Consider the following 17,242-nt stretch of genomic DNA (forward strand, 5'->3'; position numbering starts at 1 on the left):
ACCATCCCTTGTTAGGACCATGAAAAAGCAACATGTGCAAGCAGAGTTATGTGAACCCCTTACAAACCAGCTTTTCAAACAGTACATTACATGTTATTTGAAGGTAATATTTCCAAAGCTTTAACCAACACAGGGATCATAGCTTTTCACTCTATGAAAGAGCTCAGCTTAGTGGGGTCATCAGAAGGGAGGAACCATTATTAAAAAATATCTCAAACGTAGAAATGCATCAACATCTATGTAGTGGAACAAGAGTTCCTTTCAGGCAAGCTCTGCACAGCTATCACAGGACCACAAATGGCATTCATATGACTGTGCCTGAAGCAACTGAGCAGCAGCTGACACTAGTCCAGGTACAGCTGCTCTGGGTTCTGCAACTTAAAGATGAGTTCTTCCCTGCTCCAAAAAGACAGACGTGAAAAAGTCTTTGTATGTCACATCCTCCAAGATGTTCAGGATCATCTGTTTGACAGCATATGAACAAAAATCTCAAACTCACAACCTGTTCAATCTCTCCTTTGTAGATGACACAATGGCTTTGCCCCTTCCACATTGAAAATTCAAGTCATGTGCAGCTTATTCATTCTTAGCAGACTCCCTTTTATAAAGGGACTTCAAAGTTTGACACAAATTTGGCACCAGGGCTTAATGCCAACACGGACTGCTAAATTAAACATGGGAAACATGGAGGAAGAACTGTAACATGAAACTGTAACATCTTTGTCTAGCTGGTTCTCTGATGATAAGTCAGATGTGTCCCATAACTTGGGGAAGGCTGGTAACAATTATACTTTTGACTAAACAGCCGTTCAAAGCCTTCAGAATCACTGCTGCTACTGAAACTCATCGTTTTACCCTCGTGTTCTTCAATCGCACGCATTAAGAGTGGTTTTGTTTTAAATGATTTGGGTAAATTTTCCATGGATTTTGCCTTCTTTTTGTTAAAGTTAGAATCTAAGTTACAAATCCCAAAAAGAATTTTCCGAGGAGAGCTGGGTCAATTTCCCCCCCTCGCTCTGCTGTGCGCTATTCCAGACCAAAGCTCCAAACGGAGTGTCTGTGCTGCCGCAGCTCCCCATGGCCCAGCGCACAGAGCGCCTGCCCTGACACAGCCTGTGTGAGTGCCAAGGGAAGAGCAGGCTGGCAGGCGACCGCTGCAGCCAAGGACGTGGGCAATTCGCTTGGAGCACTGCTCACTTTTGGCACTGTTTAAAGAAGATGCAGCAGCACATGTAGGAACACGCTGGCTGCTCACTGGATGTTACTGGATATTCTCTCATTTCAACCCAAGCTATTGGTTACACGAAATACTGAAGCAGGCAAAACCTGGCATTTCCAATTCCAAGTGACTTCCTCTCTAGCCCACAAAGTCATAGCTTACAACTCCCAAGAGAAGCGAGTTTTCTGGCTTTTTTTTTCCTGCAAAGAACAAGCTGAAGGACAGCAAGATGTCTTTAAACACTCATTCCAATGACAGAAGACACTGAGCAAGCAAAGGGCTCAGCCTGCCCTTAGAAGACCACCTTGTTCAAGGCTCTCGGTCTGTGATGAGTAATGCCTGTCTGCATCCTAATTTTGACATATAATGAGGTATAAGCATGGGATCCAAGCACACCTCCTTCTGCTTGTGCCTTCTGCTGAAATGCAAACCTCAGATACCTTCATAAGCTATGTTTAGTAACTCCCTTTTACTCCTCCCTGTTTTCTTCAGGCAGCGTCAACTATGTCACTTCAGACAGACATTTGTCTGACCTGCTCTTAAAGGCCTCTGGTACAAAGCAATATGATATACAAGTCTTTATATAGATTTATCACTATATTAAGCGTACCGCAATAATTATTGCAATGAACATGAATCACAGAACAGTGTAGCATATACAACTTGAACAACCACCCAAGCAAACAATCATTTGGTGACTGGGTAATATACAGTCACCAGAATTAGGCATTTCTTCCTACATTTGTCTTTATTGCCTCCTCCCTTACACGCTGGCATGCTTCCCTGACACGTGATCCAGGTGCAGCACTCAGCATATCTGATTCGAGGGTGCCTCCCACTTGGCTGCCTTCATCACCCTGTGACAAACACTTGAGTAACTTCCACTGTGACGATGCTCCCAGCCAAAGGCAGCTGTGTTCACGTACACACGTAAGGTCAGCTACAGAACCAGCTCAGCTAGACACGGTGCAGATAAAAATACACGGAGATGAAAACAACCAAGGATGAAGTTGATGCTGTTGTAGTAAACTGCCCATGTTTCCAGGTCCAAGTGAAACTCCTGCTAGACACGCACAACCACAGCAGTAACAAGTTCTTCCTGCAGAAGAAAGACGTAAGATCACACAACACCAGATCTCTTATCCTCTCCCACTTCTTTGTTGTAGGGCTCACTGCCTCATTACTAGGTAGGAAGGTTAAGCTGTGTGCTGCTGTGAGCGGAACAACCCAATAGGAAGTTCCTCTATTTCTCCAGCTCTACCACAAAGTGCACCATGTTAAAAGCCAGGCAAATTACAGCAATTAGAAAGATCACAATCAGTGTCAAAGGGAACTGAAAAGATCTGGTACTTCTGAATTCTTCCTTATTTTAAAGTCGCTGTAACAGAAGTCCACAAACAATTTTGAGAACGTTTCTTAAACACTCAGTTCAGGAACTAAGCAGCAGATTAGGACATCAGTACACAGATGTTTCCAGTCAAACAGCAAACCATTAACATTCATCGAGGCACTGCTGCAAATAAGAACTCCTACAACGTCAAGCAGAAAATAAAAGGCGGCTCCTGAGTTTCACAGAATAGAAAGTCCCTCAGGACAGCCCAGCAGAGACATGGGATATCCAACTGCATGGCTCCCAAGTGTCTTTTCACTACCAGATTACACAAGGAACCTTCACAATGAACAGAAACAAGAACACATAGCCAATAACCTGCTGTGTCCAAGAAAATAGTGCTATATTCACATTCCTTCCTTTTCTTTCAGAGACACCACACGTTGCGCCAGTGTCACAACAATCAAGTCTGACAGCACATCTCCCAAGAGCATGCAAGGCTTTATACAACACTGTCATGTATACACAGCATAAGCGACCCCAAGAAGATGACCTTTGTGCTTACAGCAGAAAATGTGGTCTTTGATCCAGCTGCACTTTAGAAAGCATCAGTGAGCTGTCCTGGGAGAAGTAGTTTTTCAGACAGCATAACGCTGGTCCCTTTAAGTTCATTTATCATGACACAAAGAAACAGTGATCACAGCGAGTGTCTGAGGAGCCACAATAACAATTAATACTGTATTCTATTTCACCATAATATTGTGGTTTCTGTTTTGCTGCCCAAGGCCTGCTTGTTCCAATCTGGCGAGTGCTGCCTGCATTTCAAGCTTGATTGATTTTTCCTGTGAATTAGTTCAGAAAACATACATCATTCCCTTCTTCTTACCCTCTTAAGAACAATGTTTTAAAAGAAGCCTTTTCTATTGCCTGTATCAGAATGAGGAATTTGCAGCAACAACCTCCAGACCGAAGTCCACAAAGCAGTTAAAGCTGCTGTAGGACAGGGACAAGGAACGGTTTATCAGTCCAGGAGGCTGGGAACACCTGACACCACATTTACAGGGCAACACTTTTCACTCACATCCATAACATACACACATTCGTACAGCGCAAACGACACTTTGCAAATTCAGTTGCCTTCATCTTCAGTCAGTTGTTATTTTGATTTTTGGAAAATTTAGAAGGTAAACAACCCCAGAGACAAACACGGGACACGAAGTCTGGAAATAGACTCATAAGATGGTTTGTTCTATTACAGGTAATGCTGTCAATCCAATTTCCTACAATGAGGGACAATGGGCTGAGAGCAGCCATCCTGCACAGCTGCCTTCTGTTGTATTGCTTTATGCTCCAGGAGGAAAAAACAAAACAAAACAGAAAACCACAAGTCAATGGTAGGGGTACACTTAGGTATTTTTACCCTTCTTCTGTGGCAACATCTGACGCCATAGCTCGATATCGAGCGCTCCGCACCACCTGTTGCTAGCCGCGGCTTTGATGCGCCAACTTTGACGAGCCACAGTCAGGACAGCAGCTTCTCCCACGCGTTTTGCAGCGCATCGCTCCGCTCCGGGAACGCGCCCTGAGCCGAGCCGAGCCGACGGGCCGCCCCGACACGGCTGGGACACACGGCTGGGACGCGCGGGCGGGCAGCGCAGCCAACGCCCGTCCGCCAGCCCACAACGCGGCGCCGCTCCGCCGGGCCCGGCGCTCGGAACGACGCCGCAAGGCCGCGGGTACCGGCGGGGACGGCGGCGCGGAGCCCTCCGTAGCGCCGCACGGCCCCGACCGCGGTGGCCTCGCCCCGGCTCGCCCCGCGGCTCCGGCCCCGCAGCCGGCAGTAGCGGCAATAGCGGGGCGCCGGAGGGGCGTCGAGCGCCGCCGCCCCGCCGAGGAAGCGCGGAGCCGCCGCCCGCGGCCCCCCCGGCCCACGCACCTCCTCGGCCTGTTTGCGCAGCGCCTTCTCCCGCTCGTACTGCGTGAGGAGCTGCTCGTTGTCGTCCCGCAGCAGCTCCAGCTCCACGCTGGTCTCCTGGCTGTGGGCGCACACCGAGTCCAGGTTCTCCAGCACGGCCACCACCAGCGGCATCAGCTCGGCCACCACCTCCTCGTCGTAGCGCCCGATGAGCCGCTCGAATTCGCGGTAGATGGAGCCCGCCAGCCCCGACACCCGCTCCGACATCATGGCGGGGCCGGGGCCGCCGGGGTCCTCCTGGTACACCACGCCGTCCGCCAGCTCCATGGCGAGCGCCCGGCCTCAGGCGGCGGCGGCGCGCGACGGGGCCTCGGCTGCGGCCGGGCCGAGGGAGGGACGGAGACGGGCGGGGGGCGGAGAGCGGCGGCGGCGGCGCGCGGCACTGACCTCACCGCCGCGCCGGGCCGGGCGGGGCCGCTCGTCACGTGGCGGGGGCGGGGCCCGGCGGTGAGGTCACGCGGGCGGGGCTGGGCGGGAAGCGGGGAGCGGCTGAGGGTGATCGCGTGGGCGGGGCTGGGCGGGAAGGCGGCCGGGGGCGGGGCTGGGCGCAGTGCGGGTTGGCGCTCGTTGTGAGGGGGCCGCGTTGCGGCCGTGAGTGTCAGGGCGTCACGTAGCGCAGCGCGGGGCGTAAACGCATCGAGTGATTCACCTAGGGATGACTGACGTGGCTAAAACTAGTTTTCAGGGCTTAGCGGCACTGAAACGACGCTGAGTTCGCTGTTTTCGAATCCCTGACAGGAAAAAAAAAAAAAAAAAAAGGCCTTGTATTCTGATAAATTAATATCGGAAATCCAAACTGTTAGCAGGAACCTTCAATGGAAAGCAAGGTCGCGCTTGCTGATAGAGATGGATTTCGTGGGATTTGGGGTGGTGAGTTCCGTGCTTTCTCAAGGGAATGCTGCCAGCTATTTCTGGCATTCGTTGTAAACTGGAAAGCATCTGCAGCGACGTGACAGCGTTAGAGATCTCCGTGTTCACAATACAATCCACCGCTGCGGAAACGGCTGCTTTCCCTCAGGAAAATATCTTGCGTGTCACGGAGGGCACCGGACGTGCGGCGGTGAGGAGCGCCGCGCTGCGCTGTGGTGGCCGCAGTGATTCCCGCTGCCATTCAGCAGAGCGGCGCGCTGTGCGCCTTCCTGGGCCGGCCGGCACAGCGCAGCTCCGCACCGCACGGAGCGCACAGGGCGCTGCATGCAGGGGATGGGCGCGGATTTCGGTCCCTGTGTTGGATTCGCGTGTGATTCGCGATGGACTCGCAATGTCTGTGCTCAGACATCACTGATACTTCACATGGAAGTGAAACTGGTATTGAACGTGCCGCAGCCGGGGCAGCTGAGAAAAGACGCGATGTATGCTGCCCTGCTCACATCTCTTCACGGAAAATTTTCATTTACATTTTTGGAAATTGCCTCTTTGATGTCGTTTCGCATTTCTCTTTAGCAGTCGTGCACTGAGAGAACAGCAGCTCCTCCCTGCTGGCTGGCAGGCCAGCTGCTATGGACAGCAGCCCTCTGATACTGCCTGCCCAGGGGAGCTGGCTGAGAAAACCTCTCTCCTTCCACATCACGCGTGGTTTCACGTTTACCCCAGTTGTTGGTATTGAGGAAGACGCTGAGAATTTGGAATGGGTGTTATTGCCTTATGTTTGCTGTTTTTTCCTTCCCTAAAGTGATCCTGAATAAGTTTTGCAGGAGGAACGCAGGCAGTTGAGAGGTAGCCCCTTTGGCTCTACTTGTTGGAAGGTCAATCCAATAGTGGGGATCTTCCAACCTAGACCTCACTGCACTGTTCAGCATTGCTTCTGCGTGATGTGGACAGCTATAAACACCCACAGATGATTGTGAGGATAACAGTACCAATGGAATTGCTGCAAAGACTCTTCTGTCTGTATAGTTTTAGCAGCATTGCCATCATACTTGGCTAATTACACAAATACATTAGCTCCTTTTGGCAGAGAGCAAAAGTGGGTCAAGGTGTCTGCTGACAGCCTTTAAGGGAAGGGGTCTCTAAGGATATACTATTTTTATCCTCTTTCTATTAGCAAAGTTGATAGATGTGGTTTTATTTTCAAGTAGCTGGAGTGAGTCCATCCCAGAGCAGGCAGGCTGCTACCACTGCAGTCAGACGAGGAGCACAGGGAGAAGGGGCTGTTTGTGCTCCTGTTTTATTTCTGGTCACCTGGAAGTTTTCTACTGCAGATAAACGAAGTATTTAAAAATACGAACTTTTAAAAATATGAAGCAAAACTACCTGGGGCAAAATGCAGGTGGCATAGGGATCTTGTTGGCAGTCTTACTATTTCTGATCATGTTTTATCATGCACACAATCAGTGTGAGATCGGAAACTCGGGGATGTATTAAAAATGGAGCAAGACTTGGAATTGTATACTAGTTGCTTGCCAGCAAGTTAAGAAACATGGAAGGCCCCATCAGTTTAGTAAAGTAATGGAGCATATGAAACAGCACGGAGGTGTTGCTTTTGTTACCTGAAAGCAGTGACAGCATGAGTAGAATGCAGTTCACACTCATGGAGAAAGAACTCCTTGAAAAAGAAATTTGGTTTTGGATAATAAAATTATATTCCACATCTCTAGAAATAACAGTTTCTTTGAAAGTAAATTGATTTTGATTTACCAGGGAAGACAAATCAGTTTGGGACGAGAAGAACTTAGCTGGGACTTTATCCAGAGGAAGAAATTAATTCTATAGTCCTTTTTTGTCTTAAAGCACCACGGGGTTCAAGCGAGAATCGGGTGAAGGATTATGGCTGAAATAATCAGACAATAGCAGTAAGCTCAATGGAGGGCAGTCAATGGAGGCTGGCAGTGAGGAGCAAGAGGGCACAGCACAAAATGTAAGGCGAGGGAGAACTCCCAGATTTGGGGTGGTATGGAAGCAGGATTTCAGCCGAGATCTTCACAGAGCTGTGCACAGAACAGGGCTGGGAGCTGCGTGCAGATCCTCCTGATGGTTGGAGCCGTTCACAGGCTGTTACCTCCGGCTTATTTAAAAGCCCTGGTTTGAGGTGAGTGAACAGCTGGGGCTCAGTGATGGTTATTTCACTCATTCATTCGAACTCTGTTGACTGAACACTTGGAAGTCTCCTTTCTCTCACCTCTCTGCTTGGCTGGGCTGCCTGGGGCAGGGCAGCGGTACATGAATAACAGTTCTGTGGTGTTTTATGCACTACATAATGAACAACGTGTGCTGCTCACCACGGACTAGCTCAGAAGTGCCGAAGACGACCCCTATTTAATGAGGGTACGAGGCTTGGCAGGGGCCACACGCAGCGCTGGGCTGAAGCTGCCGCCTGCACTGCTGACCCCATGGCAGCCCTCTGCGTCTATCGCCCGGCAGCTGGGCTGTAAGCGGCTGCCCGCTGCTGCCTTTGCCTGTATTTGCCAGTTCGTGGGGATCTTTTCTGTTTCTAAATACTGCTCTGCCTTTGTGAGGACTACAGCGTTAGGAGCTGTCACAGCAGTGTGAAATGTCTAAAAAAAAAAAAGGTCTATATATCAACAGAACGTAAGCGGAAAAACCGTTCGCTTTCAGGCAGGCCCGCGGAGCGCAGCCCGAGCATCCGCGCCGCTCCACGCGCTGCTTTCAGCCGCGGGAGCAGCGGGCTGCGGGCAGACCCGACGCGCCGAGCGCCCCCTGCTGGCGGGAGGCCGCGCCGTCGCCATGGCAACCGTGCGGGCTGGGTGGCCAGGGGGCGGCCCGGGGTTAAGCCGGGCTGGACGGCCGCGGCAGCGCCAGAGCTGTGCGGGGCTGCCAGCAGGTGAGACGGAGCGGCGCGGAGCGGGACGAGGAGCGGGGCCTGTCCGGGCTGGGCGGGGTCTGGCTGTGCTCGCGCGTTTACCTGTGTGCGGGTGTGTGTGCACGTGTGTGTGCTGTGCTTGAGCGAGCTGTGATCCGAAACTGGAGAGCAGCCATTGACAGATGAAAATGATGTTTATGGATTGATATTTTGCCCTGAATCGCAGCCAGCAGTCCCTCCGTGGTCCTTTGTTTTTGTTTTATTTACAGCTCTTCTGCTCTTCGCGTTTGCTAATTGCACGGTTCTGTATTTTGCAAACTTACTGTTGCCTAGTTACTTCTGTAGCATTGTGCCCATCGTGCAGATCGACCTTCAGGTGCTGCCGATGTGCACAGCTCGCCAGGTAAGAACTTCAGGTCTAATGATTGCAGCATAACACCAGACCGGGGCTGGGGCTGCGCTTGCTGCTGACCCCGTGACCGTGGCTGCCCCTGGCCAGGACCATGGCTTCCATCTCAGAGCGCACCTTCATTGCCATCAAGCCTGACGGCGTGCAGCGGGGGCTGGTGGGAGAAATCATCCGGCGCTTCGAGCAGAAGGGTTTCAAGCTGGTGGCCATGAAGCTGACACATGTGAGCTGTCCTTCTCTTGTGTTCTTAATAGGAATATCAACCTGAAAACAGAGCAGCAATGATAAAGAGGAGTGCTCAGAAGAGTTAAACCTGGAATTCTGATAAGTCTTTGGGTGTTTTGGAGAAGTTCCAGTTGCCAGCTCTGGCTAAATGCTTTAGACATGCTAAGCATGCTAATTTTAGTAACTTGATGTCCTTAGTCTGAGGAGAACATTCTTGTAGGTGCACCCTATTCTCAGTTGATATCTCTGGATATATTCAACAAATGCCAGGTCACATAAGCTACCTGCATTGGCAATGGAGACCTTCGGAAGTTCAGATATAGCTAAGGCCAACAATTGAAACCCACAGTTACTAACAGTTCTAGGAACTTAGTAGAAATGCTGATTTCGAAGTGTGCGTTTGCAGCTAACCTACGTGATTGCAGCACACTCTTACAGAAAGCTTTCTGTTGTTGTGGGGGTTTTTGATTATTTGTTTTTTAATGCAGGCCTCTGAGGACCTTCTGAGGGAGCACTACATCGACCTCAAGGACCGCCCGTTCTATGACGGCCTGGTGCACTACATGCACTCCGGGCCTGTCGTAGCTATGGTGAGTCCTTACCAATGACGTTTAGACGAGGAAAACATGGCACTCAGCTGCCTCACAAAGAGGCCTGCGTTACCTACTGGATACTAGCTTACCTTTAACAGAGATTTTAGAAACTTAGATTTAAATAATGAGGTTAGGAAGCATAATAGGAAGATGCACTGCAAAGTCAGTTTAAAAAAATATATGTTTTTCCATAGTCTTTCTCACAATTGAAACAATGTGTTGAGGAAGAGGGCAAGGGGAAATTGAGAACCAAAGGTGAGAGAGTAAAGCTGCACGAAAAATCCACTATGGAATAGCATGTGTTAATCAAGCAGAGAACCGATGGTGAAATAGACATTACTTTCAAGTTAAAGTAACTTTGAAAACCTTGTTTAGTCTAATTTTATTAGGAGTTTTTTCCTTTATGATGTAGTTGTGAAATAATTGAACTGGATGTCAAGATCCTCAGTGAGCAGAAAGCTTTTCTGGAAGAGTGCTTCACAGCCTGAGAGTCAAAGTCATTCTCTTCCCATGAGCATTGCAGATGGGTACTGAGAATCTCAGAAAAACTGGAGATAAAATAAGCCTTGCTTATGGTGGTTTGTGCAGTGATGGACAGCACTGCATTGTTCTGGAACACATTATTAACTCTACTTCGTCTACAGATAAGATTTTATCATCTTAATGCATTTTTTTTCCCCAAGGTGTGGGAGGGTCTTAATGTGATTAAGACTGGAAGAGTGATGCTGGGGGAAACTAATCCCATGGATTCCAAGCCCGGCACTATTCGTGGCGACCTCTGTGTGCAAGTTGCAAGGTATATCTGCACAGCATTGATAGCACCTGAAGATAGGGAGCGCAGCGGTGTCACGGCGTGGCAGAGCTGTGCTGCAGGCTGCCCGCCCTGCGGCACTGTGGCAGCGTCCAGAGATGGAGAGAAGGCTGCAGTGCTCACAGTGACAAAAGCGCTGAGCAAAGCTGGCACAGCCTGCCCTGTGCCTGCTGCTGCCTTACCGTTACGTACAGCTTCTGTGTGCAGTGGAGACCACTTAAAGATGGAGTGTTCTTTGCTTTGAGGTTGGAGATTACATTGCTTTTGTATCAATCTTTTCCTAGGAACATCATCCATGGGAGCGATTCTCTAGAAAGCGCCGAGGCAGAGATCAACCTGTGGTTCGCTCCTGAAGAACTGGTTGACTACAGGAGCTGCGCTCACGAATGGATCTACGAGTAGAACTGAGGCGGCCTTTGGTCTCGTGGCTGTGCTCCAGTTAGCTCCATCCTGCACACCACCTCCTGCAAACCTGCTTCACAAACCTGCCACGTGCTCCGCTGTGAATGCTGATCGGTGGTTGCTGTTGCTTTGGTTAGAAAACTACCGAGCTGTAGATAGGAACGTGCTTTAAAAAGCGTCTCGGATGTTCATGCGGGTGGTAGAGGTGAAATTAAATGGTAGAGAAGCAAAACGTTCCTCGTTAATAACACAGAAGGCGGCTTCACGAAATGCTTCGCAGCTGCAGGGAGGCAGAGAGGAGCGCGGGCGGGGCGGGGCGGGGGGCAGCGCGGGGTGCCGCGGGGCTGCTGGGCTGCGCGGGGCGGCGCTGCGAGCGGAGGGGGGGGGGCACGGGGCGTCCAGGCAAGGGGACGCTCAGAGCCAAAGCAGCTACGGGAAAAGCAACCTCTTTATTTCTCATTCCAAAACGTGCTGTGCTTGCATGCAGAGCTCAGTGAAATGACAACTTGTCTCCAGATTGACGTGCTTTCTTTATTTATGCACCGGATTTATGTAGCGTTTTAAGGAAGGATTATAGGTCAGGCTTTTTTGAAACCCCCTTTTTATGTGAAAAGAAGATTTAATATGAGAACGGATGAGTGTGATCCACTTTCAGCCAGGAAGCACACGGGGAAAAATGGGATGGAATCTGCTTTGCTGCCCAAACTGCTAACAGCTGTGATGGCTCTGCCTGTGATGGCTGCACGTCCAGTACAGCCTGCTTTGGGATGAGGTGTTTCAGAAGCGACTCCAGAATTGTTTTTTATTTAATCGTGTAAAGAAATCCGTCCACAATAATGCTGAGCATCTTTCAGTAGGGACGGCTGCTCCTGCTGGGGAGAGCATCAGCCAGCAAGCATTCACTGACTGCATGGGTGTCGATGCCATTTATCAGCTCATTTATCCACAAATGAGTTTATTGTAGCATTCCTTAAAAGCAGCACTCGTGTGTCAGTAGTTGTGTGCACTCCGCAGCGCTCAATTATTTCAAATACTGAAGCACCATGGAACTGAGATCATCTCTCTATGGTCATGGAGGCGCTGAGTCCCGCAGAGGAGATGCTCCAAAGTAAATGTTTGCCTTTTCTTACGTGAAATAAAGGGTTATTTTCATCACACTGCCTTAGGGCTAATTAATTAATGAGTCTAATGAGCGGGAACAGATTAGGTACCAAAGTGCAGGTGAGGCCGTCAGGCTCTCGTGCCGACAGGCGGTGCTGCACAAGGTGCGTGATGAAGCTAAATATCCTGCATCGCTTCGCTTCTCACTATGGGGGGAAAAAACCCAACATTTTGTCACCCGGCTGCTATTCGCTGCTATTACCGCGCTGTCCATCCCCGAGCTCCGCTTTTCATCCCTCATCTTCACCGCAGAGCGCAGCGCTGACTGCAGCCCCAGCCGCGGAGCCGCAGCGCCAATCCCCGCGCACGGCCGCATTGCAGCCGCCCCTCCGCCCCTCCCTCCCGCAGGGCGGCTTCCGGCGCACGGCCGCCTCCCCCCCCCCTCCTCCTCCTCCTCCTCCTCTTTCTTCGGCGGCTGCGGAGCTGCGGGAGGTGTGCGCGGCTCTGGGTCGGGTCGGCGCGGCGGGACGGGATCCGAGCGGGGCGGGCGGTTCTGTGCGGGCATCGGCCCGGGGGGGGACGGGATGGGAGCGGGGCGGGGCCGTGCGGGGCCGTGCGGGGCAGTGCGGGCCGGGCGCCACGTGGGCCGTGCGGCGCAATGGCGGAGGGGCCGCGGGCCGACCTTGAGCCGGGGGGCTCTGATTGAGGCTGTGCGCTTTTGTTCCGCAGCGCCATGGCTGCCAACTGCGAGCGCACCTTCATCGCCATCAAGCCCGACGGCGTGCAGCGGGGGCTGGTGGGAGAAATCATCAAGCGCTTCGAGCAGAAGGGCTTCCGCCTGGTGGCCATGAAGTTCGTGCACGTAAGTCGAGGCCGGAACTGCCGGCCGTGCCCGGCGCTTTCTTTACGTCGCCCCCGCGGGCCCTGGGACACGAGTCCGTCCCGGCGGCCTTTCGCGCTCCCGACGTCGAGTAGCGCAGCGGCGGCCCGGCCGAACCGGGCGGCCATCGGCATTCCACCTGCCCGGCACTTCACCGCGGGGTCAGCGGGGGGGGGGAGAGGAGCCAAGCCGGAACCGCTGTGCCCCACCGCCACCTCGCGAGGAGAACGGCTGCTGCAGTGCCGGTGGCGTTACGGGGCGCTGAAAACAGCCGCGGGTGCTAAATCTTACAGCGGTGACCCCTTGGTGGGATGGGGTGGGGGCTGCCCTACTCACATACTCCCTTTGTCCTCCCGCAGGCCTCTGAGGACCTTCTCAAGCAGCATTACATCGACCTGAAGGATCGGCCCTTCTACCCCGGCCTGGTGAAGTACATGAACTCCGGCCCCGTTGTGGCCATGGTAGGCAGCGTGCGCGTACTGAGGGAAAGCTTCCTCAGATCTGTGAAAGATGCGCGCTTAAAGTTCCTGCTGAAATGCTTCCCCTGTGTTAACATTCCCCAAAACTTATTTTCTGCACAAAAAAAAACCCTTAAAGTTTGGGGGTAAAAAAAGGAGAGAAGGCGAGGGTCACTGTCCCACAGAAACCCACCTGAAGGGGTTTCTGTTTTGTGGTGAAGCCCTCACCTTGGGCCAGCTCTCACTGTGCAAGGTGTGCAATTCTGCATAAGCGTGGACTGATGTTGGTTTGCTGTCTTTTCTCCCCTGTAGGTGTGGGAGGGGCTCAATGTGGTTAAAACAGGCAGAGTGATGCTGGGGGAAACCAACCCTGCGGACTCGAAGCCCGGCACCATCCGTGGGGATTTCTGCATCCAAGTGGGAAGGTTGGTGCTCAGCTGCTTCTCTATAGAGATCACACTTAACAGGGGTAGGGAAATCAAACTGCTGGTGGCTAACCTGGTCTGATGGGGTTTTATTTGCAGGCTGCAGCCTATAACAACCACTTAGGATAATGGCTGGGTACAAAACTTCTTAAAATTCAGCTGCGTGGCAGAGCTCCATGTAAGATCAAGCAGTGGCTGCTGCAGTAGCATAGCCCCATGCCCCCACCCTGCTGGGTGTAGTGAGCAGAGCTTATAGGGGAGCTGTGCAATTGCTGTACCCGGGATAAGGGTTGTAGCTTTAGGTGCTTCATCCCCACTTCTTCCGTATGGCGTTTCCACTTGTAGAGTTTTTTTCTTTATATTAAACAACGTTGCATTGGTCCACAGAAACATCATCCATGGCAGCGACTCTGTAGAAAGTGCCCAGAAGGAGATCAACCTTTGGTTCAAACCAGCGGAGCTCATCGACTACAGATCGTGTGCACATGACTGGATCTATGAGTGATGCCAGTTTCCACAATGAATTGTGCCTTCTGACTCTCATCTCACTCCAGCTAACGATCTGGGAGCAATTAGCACAGCGGTTATCTTGATGACTTTTCAGAACCATCAAAAATAAATGGATGATATAAATGAACTGCTTACGGTGTGTTCATTCTAGAACAGACCTGTTGTGCTGAACTCAGTGCGGTGTGAGGAGCGCTCGGTTTTCCTTGCAGAAGGAAGAGCTGTGTTTCAATACAAGCTTCTCCACCTGGGTGAATGGGGAGGGAAGGGACGCTGCATCTCCTGGCACAGAACTGCACTGGAAGGAAAACCCGACGCTCCCCCATGGCAATTTCCAGCGCACTGTGCAGCTATTAACAGCAGCTGTGAAACCTAAGGCCAGGAGTAAAACCTGCACTGCATAAAGCCTCCACCTGACACTGCATGGCTCACACAAACGCCTTCCCTACCCCCTGCTTGCAGGCTGCTCAGCTGAGCGCTCACAGCACCTCCGGGCTGTAAGAAGCTCCTGGGTCTGCACTGTGAGGGAAGGAAGGAGCTGCAGCACAGCTCTGTGCCAACGAGCAGCTCTTCAAGGAAACGACATTCAAGAACTGACTTGTAATGTTTTTATTTTGTGTAAAAAAGGCAAATTTAGTGAATTATTTTCATCTTGTACACAAAGTTATAATTTTAATGCTTTTCACATCCATGCTGAAAATCTGCGGTCTCATAAAAATGAAAGTAACATTTAATTTCTCCAAAAGCATTTTTTCCACTTATGTACATTGCATGAGAAAGTCTTAAATACTCTCTCACTGACCACACAAGTTACCAAGAAAATAAAAGATAAATTTGTACAGATATTGATTTATATATCAAATACATACAGAAATGATGTAAAAACCCCATTTGTTTCATCTCCATTCCCGCCCCAACGTTTCCCCAGGGCCGGAGCTGACGCCCATGTGTATAAATGGCTGTGGCTTTAAATATGAAAATTAAAAGGAAGAAAAATTCAGTTTAAATCACAGTTTTTAAAAATCCCTTCCCAATAAAGGATTGTTACCAAATATATTAGCACCATTGTACAAATATTGACAGGAGAGGGTATTCACATCACATAAAACAACAAGAATAACAAACAAACACTGAAACCCGTGTTAGTATCCGTAGAACAAAGAGTTGATAACCGCCTTCGCTTCCTCAGGTGCAGCAAGGAAAGGGTTTGAGCTGTGTTCAAATGACAGAACTCAAAGACCACCAGGAGGGTCCCAGCAACAGAGGGGAGCTGCACGGCACGGCGTCCTGCTTTGCCAAATGCTGCCAGCCTGACCCCAGCGAAAGCTCCGCATCGGACACTGCTCTGCCTTCCGCCCAGCAGGCTGCTCAGAGCAAAGCCAAGGACAGCAGAAGCATTCTGCTGCTGATGCTTCCATGCACAGCAAAGCCTACGCCATGGGTTCCAGCAGGGACCTGCAACCCACAGCCGAAGAGACATCCTCTGAACACCTCGTGGATTTGCTCAGGTGTCCAGAAACCTCCCGAGGCAACGACCCGAATCCCTGACGGCTTTGCTTAGGACAGATTCCAGCACAGCTGACAATTAACAACGCCGGTATCTTCTGAGTACGGACACAAACGTCACTCCTGCCTCAACACAACTCCGACAGAGTCCCGTGCACACCAGAACGCAGGGCAGCTCACACGTAGTGTTTGATCAAAGAAACCTGTTTTTAAAGAACGCTTTAAAGACCGACAGACTTCCAACCCGATTCCTACGTTTCTCCAGCACAGGAGATGCGTTCAAAGTGCCATCTTTGCCTCTCAGCAGTCTAAGCTCACAGGTCGGCCATGCCTGGGAAGCCAGGCTCTGACCTGGGCAATGCATGGGAGCCCAAGGTTTCCTGGCTTGGCAACATCCCTTGCCATCATAGCCCAAATTTCACATCAAGAAACAAATTAATGCATGTTTTTCTACTGTACTGAAAAGCAGCTGATGAGAGAAGAAAGCAAGGATGTGCCCAACTCATTCCAGCTGCCAGTGGCGATTTGGAAGTTGTCACATCAAAAAACATGAATAAAATCAACAGCGATGTACTTACCAAATCAAATCAATGTTTGCAGAACTGGATTTTATGGCAGCATAAATGAAGAGCATAGGAAAAATAATAAAATTAAGGTTCAAAACGTCATTAACAATGGTCTCTAAACCTACTCCTCCAACTCAGGGTGATCATAAGAAATGCCCCATGAGGGTCAGGCTCCGAGAGGACGGATGTGAAGCCTACCAAACAAGAGAAAGTCCCTTTGCTATGGCTATTGCAGAGAGCCGAAGAGTCACCACCTGAAGTTACAGATACCTATAATCCAGTAACCAGGTGCTGTCCGTGTACAAAGCTGTTGTTAAAAAGGGGTCATTATGGACATTTTTACTGGTAAGGGAAAATTCCAGACATTCCTATGCTATACAGGACAGCTTGTTTCTTTTAAATTCCAGTAGTAAATACAAAACTTTACATAATTAACCCCTCTTGCATAGAATGAGGTAAACCGGTGCATATTACCAACACTTTGTACCCAAAGTTAGAGCAATATTTTAGAAAAGAATCAACTTGCTGGTTTTCAACTTTCTATGCACTTTTTTCTGTTTTTAGGTTTGGACAACAGTATACAGAAATGGTCTCCTGGGGCTCTGTGGGTTGATGTCCTTAAAGCATTTCTTAGGCTGCAGGAACACAGAAGTTAACTGTTTCGACCACCAATTTTCTAAGCCCTACCTTGTGGCTAAGAGTCAAATAATCACTGTACTGCTCTGAAGGGGACCTACTAAGATCCAGAAGCACTTATAGAACATACGCAGTTAATTCCTGAGAGTTTAGTTAATGAACCTTACTGGTAAAAGCTAAAGCTCTTGATGCACATTTTTCCAGTCACAGCTCTGCAGGGTGATTGATAATTTCACTCATCAACTCCATCAATGAAGCCATCTACAAAAACATACAAAGTCTAAAACCAAGGAAGGAAAATCCAAATAATTAAGGGCTCACGTGAAAATACTTTGTATTACGCTACTAGTCAGTCATTTGCACCCTTCTGCTTAACTTTTGCCTTTAAAACATCTGGACAGAAAGCAGGTGGGATTAATGGGATATCTGAAGCAAGACG

At 50.2% G+C, this 17,242-nt stretch overlaps 3 protein-coding genes across 3 annotated transcripts in view; 2 read left to right on the top strand and 1 right to left on the bottom strand.

Annotated features, from left to right (window-relative positions):
• The window catches only part of SPAG9 (sperm associated antigen 9), a gene marked incomplete at both ends in the record, with an annotated part of 55,378 nt that extends 50,587 nt beyond the window's left edge, over positions 1-4,791 (bottom strand). Inside the window, one exon of the mRNA XM_079544120.1 lies at positions 4,486-4,791. Coding sequence (XP_079400246.1) covers positions 4,486-4,791 — 306 coding nt within the window. The remainder of the gene's footprint in view (positions 1-4,485) is intronic.
• A 3,984-nt stretch (positions 4,792-8,775) lies between these two features.
• On the top strand, positions 8,776-10,724 carry LOC306953340 (nucleoside diphosphate kinase-like; the record flags this gene model as incomplete). Its single annotated transcript, XM_079544234.1, has 4 exons — positions 8,776-8,916; positions 9,407-9,508; positions 10,195-10,307; positions 10,607-10,724. The coding sequence occupies exons 1-4, from the start codon at positions 8,788-8,790 to the stop codon at positions 10,722-10,724; spliced, it is 462 nt and encodes a 153-aa protein (XP_079400360.1). The 5' UTR covers positions 8,776-8,787.
• A 1,834-nt stretch (positions 10,725-12,558) lies between these two features.
• Positions 12,559-14,199, top strand: LOC306953339 (nucleoside diphosphate kinase; the record flags this gene model as incomplete). Its single annotated transcript, XM_079544233.1, has 4 exons — positions 12,559-12,687; positions 13,065-13,166; positions 13,476-13,588; positions 13,976-14,199. 4 exons carry the CDS (start codon positions 12,559-12,561, stop codon positions 14,091-14,093), a joined length of 462 nt encoding a protein of 153 aa, XP_079400359.1. The 3' UTR covers positions 14,094-14,199.
• Positions 14,200-17,242: the final 3,043 nt, after the last annotated feature.

Source organism: Tetrao urogallus (assembly GCF_951394365.1).
Source record: "Tetrao urogallus genome assembly, chromosome: 18".
Taxonomy (NCBI): Eukaryota; Metazoa; Chordata; class Aves; order Galliformes; family Phasianidae; genus Tetrao; species Tetrao urogallus.